At 50.7% G+C, this 12,449-nt stretch overlaps 1 protein-coding gene across 1 annotated transcript; it reads left to right on the top strand.

Annotated features, from left to right (window-relative positions):
- The first annotated feature begins 5,169 nt into the window (after positions 1-5,169).
- LOC102453715 (chemerin-like receptor 1) lies at positions 5,170-6,987 on the top strand. The gene has a single exon (XM_075907796.1). It carries the CDS (start codon positions 5,572-5,574, stop codon positions 6,436-6,438), a length of 867 nt encoding a protein of 288 aa, XP_075763911.1. The 5' UTR covers positions 5,170-5,571; the 3' UTR covers positions 6,439-6,987.
- Positions 6,988-12,449: the final 5,462 nt, after the last annotated feature.

The following is a 12,449-nucleotide window of genomic DNA, read 5'->3' on the forward strand; positions in this document are numbered from 1 at the left end:
GGAATTAGGATCGGATGTCTGTGCTGTCAGAAATAGTTTTTCCTCTCTTTTGTAACTAAGTAATCCTCCATGAGTATATAAATTGGTGGCTCTTTCCATTCATACTATGCTTGTAACTGGGGTATTGTTTTGATAATAAAAGTTCGTTCTTTTTCCATTTAACCTGGTATTGGTTCATTTTTCAGTCCTGGTTTTACTTCAGGGCTGAGATTTCCCAAGTGATCTCTTCCCTGGTTTTTCTTATAATACGTGGGAGATGGCAGCATTTTGTTTTTTGTTTTTATTTTATTTCCCAAAGTCCGGGTGTTAGGACTTTGGGGGAAATTTTGTACTGAAGTTTGTGAAGATCGGGTTATGGGGTGCATTTACGGGCCCTATTTCTGCATTCATTGTAGCAGAGTAGAGAACAGCCTAGACATACCCTGACCCTGGTTCAGGACAGGGCCAGCATGACGGACAGAGATGTTATGCTCCATCCCCCATGTACAAGGTACTGGGTGGCATCTAATGACGTCAGCATCATGGAATGTCAGTGAGGCGTAAGTGTCTGTGTCTGGGTCTAACCATGGATCTCAGAGGGGCTGCCTTTATCCAGCCTAGGGGACAGTGAGAAACCCCGCCACTGCCTGAGCTGAGTCCATTGTCACGGGCGCTCAAGTATGACCAGAACCGTAAATTTTTGCACCAGGGATCTAGAGACTGGATTTCATTTACAACAAACCTGGCCAGGAAGCTCCCCACCGTGTCTCCTTGTGTGGGGTCTGCTGTAGTGATTCTCTGCGCAGAGCCTGGGCAGCACGCCCAGGGCGCTTTTGACAGAGCAAAATCCCTGTCAGGACACCAGACTTGTAACTACTAAGGACATTCCACAGCCTGAGGTGATTCGAATACACGGCCTTTGGATATTAGTCGCATGTATCCGTTATTGGGGAGCACCGCCCAGGCTCCGTCACACAAACCCTTCCCCCAACCATGGTCCCGGGTGTGGCATTCCCAGGCCCACCACAAAGAACAAAAAAGAACTGGACAATAAAACTTGTTCCTCAGTCACATTAGGGAACGTGCAGGCTCAGGGCTAGGTGAGGTGAGAATGGGAGCAGCACAAAGTGTGGGGGCCACATAACTGTCTTTAGATGACCGGCTCAGACCAGGCACGATGCTTTTTTGTGCCCCTCAGCACTTTGCATGTACAGTTGGGATGACGTTTTACAATGCCCATTACGTTGTAGTTATCAACATGGAGTGTTATCCACCATTTTGTCCCTCGGATGCCCAGTTCTGTTATTCCCCTTTGTCAGTCTTTGTGGTCTGCTCCGGGTTCAGCTGAGTGCTCTGGTATCCCCTGCAAAGTTTGCCTCCTCACAGTTTAGCTTTTCTTCTAGATTATTTATAAAGAGATTGACTAGCACTGGCCCCAGTGTGAACCCTGGCGGGACACCATCAGTCACCACTGTCCAGACTGAAAATGACCCTTTATTCCTACCCATCGCTTCCTACCTCTTAATCATTTACCGAGTTGTGATGGAACCTTGCCTCTTCTCCCATGAAAGGTCACTTTGCTTAAGAGCTTTAGGAGAGGCTGAAAAAAACAAGAAGCAGGCGAATGTAGAAGCCAAATTGTAAGTGTTGGGGAGGCTGCAAAACTCCACTGAAAGAATTGGAAAGGCAGAAATATCCAGCCCTGTTGTAGAGGCCAATGGGGTGAGGTGATTTTATCTACTGGGGACTTTAAATACAATGGGGGTGGCCACTGAGCACCTCCCAACAGCACTCTGGAGCCCGCACCTCCACCAGTGTCATATAATCATGGGGTACTGAGCCTGCCATGTGAGGAGTCCTTCTAAGAGTTTTCATCTGATGAACGAGTAAACCCTGTTGGTTTGTAGCCGCGCTCTCCTTGTGGGTGAGGTTGTGCAGTGCTGCTGAGTGTTCTTGAATAAGTTGTGAGTCTGGGGAACCCCACACCCAGCCCGGGGAGAGGCATAAGGATCTTCATTTGCATTGCCTCTTCCGGCAGAGCGCGTAGTGCAGCCATAGCCTCACGTATGACAATGGAGCAGCCAGACGGCGACTCAGAGCTTCTCAGCCCAAACCAGAGAATCCGCCCCCCCTCAGACCTGCAGCCAAGGGGGGTTTCTCAGAGCACAGACCGGGGCAACCTGTCCCACCTCACAAGAAAGGGCCCTTCCAGTCAAGTGAGAGGAGCTAGGAAGCGGGGAAGTGGTGCCATGACAGGGAACCCCCCCAGTGACCAGTGGCTCTCAGTCTTCCCAGACTCCTGTTCCCCTCTCAGGACTCTGACTTGTCCTGTGTAGCCGCAAGATTCTCTGCACTTTAGAACAACTTGTGCGCCAAATTTCAGATTTCAGGATCCTGACCAAAGAAAGAAAAGAGAGTAGTAAAATACATACCTGGGACTTCAAAAAAGCAGATTTTGACTCCCTCCGAGATCTGATGGGCAGAATCCCCTGGGATGCTAACATGAAGGGGAAAGCAGTCCAGGATAGCTCACAGTATTTTAAAGAAGCCTTACTGAAGGCATAGAAAGAAACCATCCCGATGTGCACCATGAGAAGCAAATATGATCGGAGACCGGATTGGCTTACAAGGGAATATCTTTATTAATGACCTGGACGAGGGGATGGATTGCACCGTCAGAAAGTCTGGAGATGACACTAAGCTAGGGGGAGAGGTAGATACGCTTGAGGGCAGAGATAGGGTCCAGAGTGACTTCGACAAATTGGAGGATTGGGCCACAAGAAATCTGATGAGGTTCAACAACGACAAATGCAGAGCCCCCTTGGGATGGAAGAATCCCAAACATTGGTACAGGCTGGGGACCGACTGGCTAAGTAGCAGTTCTGCAGAAAAGGACCTGGGGGTTACAGTGGATGAGAGGCTGGATGTTGGCTGCCAAATGCAGACACTTTGCTAGAGTCGGGTGGCTGTGGGGGAAACTTGTGATTCACGTGACAGCTGCATGTAGCAATGGCCACTGGAGGCCTACCAGGCTTTGCAGAAGTGAACGGACCCAGCTACATCCTGTGGTCTCCCCCCATTGTTCACCCTCCCAGATATAGCCAGGTCTGATTCCTCCAGCATGTAGATTAGCAAGCGAGATTCCACCTTCCAGCTTCCATTCTGGGGTGAAATCCATCATGGTCCCCCAAATCTGCCACCCCCCCTCCCCGAAGCCCTATCACTAGGCAAAGACCCTGTAGACCAGTGGCTCTCAATCTACTCAGACTCCTTCCCCTCTCAGCCTCAAGGTTCTCTGTACTTTGGAACGACTTCTGCGCTAAATCAGCTAGAAATACCACCATAGAGATGATTTGCCTTCACATTTTATAGGGCCACTGTCGAATATATTGCACAGAGCAGAGTAAGCACCCGAGAGGGGAATTTTACATGAAAAATTAAAAATTCTACCAAAAAAATCAAACCTGCTGTGCACAATATTTTAAAATTTCTCCAAAATTCTGCATCTTTTATTTGTCAAACCAACACAATATAATCCCAATTTCAATCATTATTTTTGCAATACCTGTCAGCGAGCATGTGACAAAACAGAAACCAAACGAGATTGAGGAACTGGTGTTTGAGAAATAGAGTCCTCACTAGGCACATGAATTCAGAACGGCGAGTAACAATCCGTACACACTTTAAAGCAGAGCTGCAGTTCCCGCACTCCCAGATGCAAGGCGAGGTCAGGGTGCGAGGGAGGGGGGCCAGGCATAACAGGGAGATGAGGCTGGGATCCTGGCTGGTAAGCCTGGGCTGTGGTTTCCGTGGTCTCTAGCCCTCCGCGAGGGTTTTGTTAGCACTGGATGGGCCAGGACTGGGGTCCCTGCAGCAGAGGCCGATTCCCACCCATGCTCTGGTCTTGTTCCCCATCCAGGAGGTGATCAGAGGGGGCAAATTCCCAGCTGTGGTCTCTGTTCCCGGGACCTCACCCGGTGGAACTGGCTGGCCATGATGGTCTCAGCCCCACTTCTCTGCTGGCTGCTCTGCCCCCCTGGCTGTGGGCTTGTGATTCACGTGACAGCTGCATGGAGCCATGGCCACTGGAGGCCCTCCAGGTATTGCAGAAGTGATTGTACCAGCTACATCCTGTGGTCTCCCCGCATTGTTCACCCTCCCAGATACACCCACACACACGGCTTCCTGCTGCCGGCTGAGCCAGTCTAGGTGAGCTGCAGGAGTTGTGTGGGGGACCTGGGAGGAGGCTCGACTTGGAGATGCTGCGTCCCCTCAAGACACGGGTAAGGAAACGAGGGAAACCCTCCAGCTGCCCCACAAGGTGTCTTTCTCCCTCCAGTCCCCATCTGTCCCTTGGATCTTCCCCATCTTGCCCCATCCACTCCTCTAATCCCGGTGGCTTGAGATGGTTGACATTAGTTGTCTCCTGTGGTGAAAGATCATGAGTCCCATCCCACTGGGTATTGAGAGACACTGTCTGAGCTCACGGGTCCCATCTCAAGGGGTGCTGCACAGGGAAATGTTTGGAGGGGAAACTGAGGCCTAAGGCTGTGATGTGACTTGGCCAAGCTCCTTGAGCAGTTCAGTGGCAGAGTCTGGGGTGGAACCCAGGAGTTCTGACTCCCCGTCCAGCCGCTCAAATTGTCTCTTGCAACAGCCTTTCATTTAACAAAAGGTGTTAGGGGCCTCCCCTTTCTCCCGTGCACTGCCCCGGGACTTGTTTGTTGTCAGTGTTGTTGAAAGCCTGGAAATCCCTTTCAATTTTTTTTAAAAGGGCCGGGGTAGAGCGAGGATTGGTCACTGGTTAAATTCTCAAAAAAAAAAAAAAAACGAGAGAGAGTCACCAGCCCCCTTGGAAAACCAACAGCAAAAAGAGTATTTAGGGCTTTTAGGCCCTGTCTACACGACAGAGATCGAATCTGTTGCGGTTAATCTTCCGGGGTTCAATTCAGCCGGTCTAATGAAGCCCTGACAGGTCGAGGCCAGTAACCCTGCTCCTACGAGGAGTAAGGGAAGTGGACGGTGCCAAAAACCGAGTAAAGATGAACGGAGCTGAAGCTGCTGAATGTGGCTGAATTTCACCTTGTCCGTAGTGTGGGCCGGGGTGAGTGAGGCTCGGGGGGAAATGTCTCCAGGGCTCTGTCTCTGCGTCTGAGCAACTCGCCCTCCTGCCGCCTCCCTGGCTTTGAAACACAAATGATCGGCAAGAAGGTAACACGGTTCATTGAAATTGGGCTGGGTAACACTCTTCTTCCAATGTAAAACCGAAACCCGTTGGGGCTGGGTACAGAGGAAACAAACCCTGCATCTCGGCAGCGACCTCACTGAGTCGACCCTTTCGGTCCCCTGCTCGCCCTGCGGTTCGCTGCTTCTAAGGGCTTTGCACCACTGGGGCCATCGGCCCACAAGGATTCGATCCCACCTCAGCTCAGCCCAGGGACTGGGAGTTTATAAACGCCGCCTCTGTCTCTCTGTCCCCGTCCTGCAGCCCTTTTCACTGCTCTCCCTTCCTCCCCACAGCCCAGCGTCTGCCCCGGCCCCACCCAGCCCTGAGGAAAAGGGGGCCATATTGTGTCAGCAGCCTCTCTGAGAATGGAGTTTGCCCCAATCTTACTCCTGGTGCTCTATGGCTTGGCCTTCCTCACCGGGGCACCATTGAACGGCTACGTCCTCTTCGTCACCGGCTGCCGTACAGAGAGGACGGCCAGCACCGTGTGGTTACTCAACCGGGCTGTGTCCGATTTCATCTTCCTCCTCTGCCTGCCCTTCAGATTCATCATCATCTTCTCCCTGCACATAGGTTGGGCCAGGAGGCTGAGCAGCTCCATCACCTCCCTGCACATGTTCTCCAGCGCCTTCCTCCTCACGGCCATCAGCGTCCATCGCTGCGTCCTCTTGGCACGACCTGAGTGGGCCCAGAAATACTGCACTCCCTGCCTGGCCTGCTGGGTGGCTCTGGGCACATGGGCCCTGTCTGCTGGGTTCAGCTTGCGGTACAGTGACCTCTGGGAATCCTTCCTTCCACCTCCCAGCACCAGCATAAATTTCCAAATGGATCCAGAGAGGGCAAAAGTTGCCATCGCAATCCAGTTCCTGGTCGGATTTCTGATTCCATTAGCCTTGAGCCTGATCCCAATGTTCTGCGTCGTTCACACTGCCAGGCTGGGAAGGAACCGGATGATCCAGGCCACCCAGCCCCTCAAGATCCTTCTTGGCTTCATCCCAACCTTTTTCTTCTGCTGGCTTCCATATCACATCTTCTACTTCCTGCAGCTCTCAGCTACGCACCCTCGGCCTCTTCTGCATATAGGATGTGCAGTTACTTACTTCCTGACATATGTCAACAGCTGCCTCAACCCCATCTTCTACCTCACCATGAATGAAGAGTTTCTGAGGTACCAGCAACATGCTCGCAACCCCCACACCACCGACCACTCGGAGTCGGAACCAGCTGACTAGCCCCATCCTCCAGCCTCCATGAGCTGCACCCTTTAGGGCCAATTTTAGGGGATGCAGGACCTGGAATGCCTGAAGGAAGAATTCTGTACACTAGGTCTAATAGTTTCTTTTTTATCCCAAAATTGTTTTTTATGGCAAGTGAATTTTTGGTCTCCTTTTTCTGGATTAGAAAACCTGCCTGATAATGAGAGCCGTGAGATCTAGGTGCTGAACAAAGAGAAAGTGACTTGATCCCAGGCTGTAAGTATCCAGACGGGAACGGATATTGAACAAGGGGCTCTAGTCCAGCTGAGGAAGGTCTAACATGACCCAGGGAACAAAAGTTGCATCCAGACAAATTCAGCCGGGACGTAAGGGGAACGTTTTGAACGGCCAGAAACACTGACCCCGTGAGCAATTTCCCAAGGGTCGTGGTGGATCCAGGACTGTCCCTCCTAATACACAAATGTGCAGCTGGGTAGGGTGCCACCCAATGGCACCAAATTTCATGGTCCCCAACCATGGGTGTGTGGCATTGCCAGCTCCAGGAGCCATCCCCATCCCCCAGCCAACCCCTCCCCCCCCACGGGCTTCAGCCTGGGAAGCCATTTCTGGGGGGCTGCAGGGCCTGGAATATCCCCCCCTACTCTGTCCGTGCCCTCCCCGAACACAATTATACCCTTCCCCCAACCTCTCCTGCCTGCTCAGCACCCAGCTGCTGTCAGTAAGTGCTGGGTGCACCCAGGCCCCCCCAGTTTCTGCTGCCTCTCTTCCCTGCTCCTGCCCCCATGGCTTTTTTTGGAAATGGAGCTTTTTGTTTTTAAAAAAGGCAGTCTAGATGCGGATCTTTCGAAAAATAAACCCTTTTTTGAAAGATCCTGTAATAAGGCATCTTTCGAAAAAGGGTTTATTTTTTCAAAGATCCACATCTAGACTGCCAGGGAGGTGGGGGTTTCAAAAAAACTCCATTTAAAAAAAAAAGTGGCGACTGTGTTTATGCTAATGAAGCAAGGGATACTTAAATCCCTGCTTCATTAGCAATTTTGACATGCCTAATCTACATCTCTTTGTCAACAGAGAGGTGTAGTCTAGACACAGCCAAGGTGTGGGGGGGTCTCATGGCTTTCAACAGAGGCCATGTGATCCGATCTTTTCTGGCGTGTCAGCTGTCCCTTTCTTAAAGCCTCCAACACTTCAGATGATTTTGTTTTTGCCGCTGGTTCACAATTAGTCAACGTGTTTTCATGAACGCTCCATGGTGATGTCACCATGGGGTGGGTTTTATTTGGAGGGGGGAAGGTATTTGCTTGGTAACTTGTAGTAACAAGAGGGCCTGACACATACGGCCATGCTTCACACACCTGGGCTACGTCTAGACTGGCCCCTTCTCCGGAAGATGCATGCTAATTTCTAACTTTTGAATAGGGAAATCCGCGGGGGATTTAAATATCCCCCGCGGGATTTAAATAAACATGGCCGCCGCTTTTTTTCCGGCTTGGGGAAAGCCGGAAAAGAGCGTCCAGACTGGCGCGATCCTCCGGAATAAAGCCCTATTCCGGAGGATCTCTTATTCCTACTTTCAATAAGAGATCCTCCGGAATAGGGCTTTATTCCGGAGGATCGCGCCAGTCTGGACGCTCTTTTCCGGCTTTTCCCCAAACCGGAAAAAAAGCGGCGGCCATGTTTATTTAAATCCCGCGGGGGATATTTAAATCCCCTGCGGATTTCCCTATTCCAAAGTTAGAAATTAGCATGCCTCTTCCGGAGAAGGGGCCAGTCTAGACGTAGCCCTGGGGTAAGGCCTGAGGCCTAGTTGAAAGTAGACACAATTTTGCTGCTACAAAGCAAACTTGAGCTCTAAGCAAGAGGCAGGTCCAGCTCACCGATTACAGCAGGATCTGGGCTGATATTGCAGAAACACCCGCACCTCAGAGGTACTAGGTGGAGGCCGAAAACACCGTCCAGAGGGGTGGCACCAGAACACCTGGCTCAGAAACATCTTCGGACCAACACACTCCTCACAGATAAGAGGGACATCCTGTCATAACCATGAGGGTTGGCCAGCAGCCTGGGGACTAAGGGTTAACCTAGCCAGGTATGTGGTCAGCCAATAATAAGGGAAGTCGGGATTTTAAACTGAGACAAGGAATTTTTAACTTTTCCCTCCTTTTGTCTCTGAGCCAGTTTGCTCTCTGGATACCAAGGGAGACAGAAGACATGTCTCTCTCCAAGAAAAAGACTCTTCATAACAGGGGCAGCCTATCTATATAGACGAACTAGGCGGTCCGTAGAGCGCCAAGTTAAATGGGATGCCAAATGGTGGCACAATATCATTGAGGGGTTTGGAGGTGGGGCGCCAATTGCCTGGCTCGCCTAGGGTGCCAGTTACTGGCAGCTAGTCTAGGGCCACCCTTATATGTAAATAGGTTAAAGTCTAGATACATTTATCAGGTTTGATTTTTTTCTAGTTTGGGAATTTGGATCTGATGTCTGTGCTGTTAGAAATGTTTTTTTCTCTCTTTTGTAACTAAATTTTGGCCCATGGGGGAATGGGGGAATTGGTGGCTCTTACCATCTAGCCATTCATACTATGCTTGTAACTGGAATATTGTTTTGATAATAAAAGTTGTTTCTTTTTCCATCCAACCTGGTACTGGTTAATTTTTGTGTCCTGGCTTTACTTTAGAGCTGAGATTTCTCAAGTGATTTTTTCCCCTGGTTTTTCTTGCAATACCTGGGTGGTGGCAGCAATTTTTTTTTATTTCCCAAAGTCTGGGTGTTAGGATTTTGGGGGAAGTTTTGTACCAAAGTCCGTGGAGATCAGGTATTTGGGGTGCTTTTGCAGTCCCCCACTTCTGCATTCATCATGCTAGAGTGGGGAACAACTTTGACCCACCCTCGTTCAGGACAGGGCCAGCATGATGGACAGAGATGTTTGGTTCAACCCCCATGTACAAGTTACTGGGCTTTAGCCAGAAAACCGATTTTAACCTATGCTGGCTTTCAGGCCCATCCCCAAACCCACATCTATCATTGGGAGTTATTAGGATTTCCCCAAGGACTAGGACAGACAGTAGAGGCGAACTAACAAGGATTTATTAAGCAACAAACAAGGTAACTTCAAAGAGGAATAAGATAGGACCCCACACAGCAAATAGAACAAAATAGGCTTGATTGTGACTTAAGGTGAGTACCAGGTAAGAACCCAGCTGACTGGAGGAAGAATGTCACAGGGACAATACCATGTCTCGCAGCTTGGGACCCTCACGGCAGCGCCTGAATACCAGATTCCAGATTCGGTCTCAGTCATCTGGAGCAGCAGCAGGATCGGAACAGCAGGAACCTCCCTCAGCTGGAGCTGTTCATCCTCCACCCCTGGTCCTGGCCTTGGCATTCCCAGGCACTCTACAAGGAAATAATTGGACAATAAAACCTGTCCCTAGGTCACATGAGGGAATGTGCAGGCACAGGGCCAGCTGAGGTGTGCATGGGAGCAGGACAAAGTCAGGGCACCACATCACCGTCTTTAGCCCTCTGGCTCAGACCAACCATGATACTCTTTTGGACCCCTCAGCACTTTCCATGTACAGTCGGGATGACGTTTTACAATGCCCATTACATTGTAGTTATCAATGCGGAATGTTATCCGCCTGTAACTGTGCCCCCCCCCCCGAAAAGGGGGGCGTGGGTCTGCCGTCCCCGTTCCTTCCCACCCTTTACCCAGTCTCGGGACGTCCGGCCCTCTGATGTCGGTCTGCTTAGCCCCTTTTCGCTGGGCACTATAGTCCCTCGGTTCCCCCTACGAGAAGGAGGCGAAAGGGGGGCCCGGGCCCGCCCTCACTCGCGGGCCCCAGCCCAGGGCCCTAAGGACTCAGACTGCCCGGCAGTCCCAGTCTGGCTGACGGGGTTGCATCCTTAAACGCGCCAGCCCACGGGCTTCATTCACCGCCCTGCCCTGGGCTACTTGCCTTTCTCCTCTCCTCTAAATATTACCGGTAGCCTCCGGTCTCACCGGGGAGGCGGTCCTGGGCCACTACCCCCCTTACTGGTGGGTCCACTCCTCCTCGCCTGTCTCCCCCTCCCTCCGCTGTCCGGCGGGTTTTGAAGTTCCCGCTGCGCCGGGACGCTGATGTACGTCCCGCCCCCTGCGCCAACCGGCCAGCTGATCCATCCCTCCTCTTTCCCGCGTCCACTGCGGCGTTTCCTCAGCTGCCCCGCGGCTCAGGAGCGTCCGGTGCATGGCCAGTAGCTGCTCCTCAGCAGCGTCAATAGGGGGCACACACCCCGGGGCTCAGTGCTGGGTCTCGGCGCCCCGTCACACCGCCATTTTGTCCTTCGGACATCCTGTTCTGTCAGGCCCCTTTGTCATTCTTTGCAATCAGCTCTGGGTTCAGCTGAGTGCTCTAGTATCCCCTGCAAATTTTCCCTTCTCACTGTTTAGCTTTTTGTCTAGATTATTTATGAATAGATTGACTAACACTGGCCCCAGTGTGAACCCCTGCGGGACACCACTAGACACCACTGTCCGGTCTGAAAATGACCCTTTATTCCCACCCTGTGCTTCCTACCTCTTAATCATTTACTGAACTATGATGGAACTTTGACTCCCCTTCCATGGAATGTCACTTTACATAAGAGCTTTTGGGGAGGGGCCTCATCAAACACTTTCTGGAATTCTCAGCACGCTAGATCCACTGGATCCACATGCTCGTTAACCCCTCTAAGAGCTCTCATAGATCAGTGAGGCATGATTTATGTTCATCTCTGTGTCTGATAATTCTGCTCTTTACTATACTTTCTACCACTTTGCCCAGTACTGATGTTACACTTACCACCACAAAATTGCCAGGATCACTTAGAGAGCCCTTTTTAAAGTTTGGCTTCATGTAAGGTAAACTCCAGTTATCTGGCACAGAAGGGGATTTAAGTAACAGATTACAAACCACAGTGAGCAGTTCTGCATTCTCACAGTTGTGTTCCTTCAGAAATACTGTCTGCTCCTGGTGATTTATTGATGTTCATTTATTAGTTTGTTCTGTAATCTCCTCTAATGACACCTCAGTCTGGGCATTTCCTCAGATGTGTCACTTCAAAGGATCGGCTCAGGTGTGGGAATCTCAGCTGTGGAGACTAATGCAAAAAAATCATTGCATTTCTCTGAATGCCCTTATCGTCCTTTCACATCTCGATCATCCAGTGACCCCGCTGCTTGGTTAGCAGCTTCCTGCTTCTGACGAACAACATGTTCATTTGCTATTCCCTTCTGAGTCTTTTAATTTAGGGTAAATATTTAAGTTCACCCTTCTATCATTTTGGGTTTAAACTTTTTTTCCTGTAGTTTGCAAGAGTTCACTTTTTGCCCTGTAACTTTCAATTTCCTCATTTTTGTGGAGTTCCCCTTTCTGAAAATAAAAGCTCCAGTGCTGGGTCACTGAGGTGTTTTTGTTGCAATGGGGATGATCGGCCTCATTATCTGATGGTCACTGTTCCCAAGAAGTGCAGTTGATGTCACCTCTGGGATCTGAACCTGTGTTCCACTGAGCAAGAATGGCCCCTCCCCATGTGGGTGACAGGAAAAGCTGTTCCAAGAAGGAGTCGTATCCCCCCTGCTATATTATCCTTAGGGCATTTAATGACTATCCACCGAAACTCCACATGTAACATAGAGTGGGCCAGACTTCATTGCTCTTCTCCAGCATCTAACCCCAAAACCCACCAACTTTTGTAGAAAGTACTGGACACCCAGAGTTTAGTCTGTAAGGGTATGTCTACACTACCCCGCTAGTTCGAACTAGCGGGGTAATGTATGCATACCAAACTTGCTAATGAAGCCCGGGATTTGAATTTCCCGGGCTTCATTAGCATAAAGCCGGCGCCGCCATTTTTAAAAGCCGGCTACTGCGAACCCCGTGCCGCGAACCCCATGGTTATGAGGAGCAGCTGACTTCACTGAGATGACCATTTTGGTCCCCTGGTCACCCTGCAGTTCGCTGCTTCTAAGGGTTTTGTACCACTGGAGCCATCAGCCCACA

Source organism: Pelodiscus sinensis, chromosome 24 (assembly GCF_049634645.1).
Source record: "Pelodiscus sinensis isolate JC-2024 chromosome 24, ASM4963464v1, whole genome shotgun sequence".
In the NCBI taxonomy this organism is placed as follows: Eukaryota; Metazoa; Chordata; order Testudines; family Trionychidae; genus Pelodiscus; species Pelodiscus sinensis.

Excerpts from the sequence above, each read along its gene's own strand:
- LOC102453715 (XM_075907796.1), top strand. The coding sequence starts at position 5,572 with ATGGAGTTTGCCCCAATCTTACTCCTGGTGCTCTATGGCTTGGCCTTC.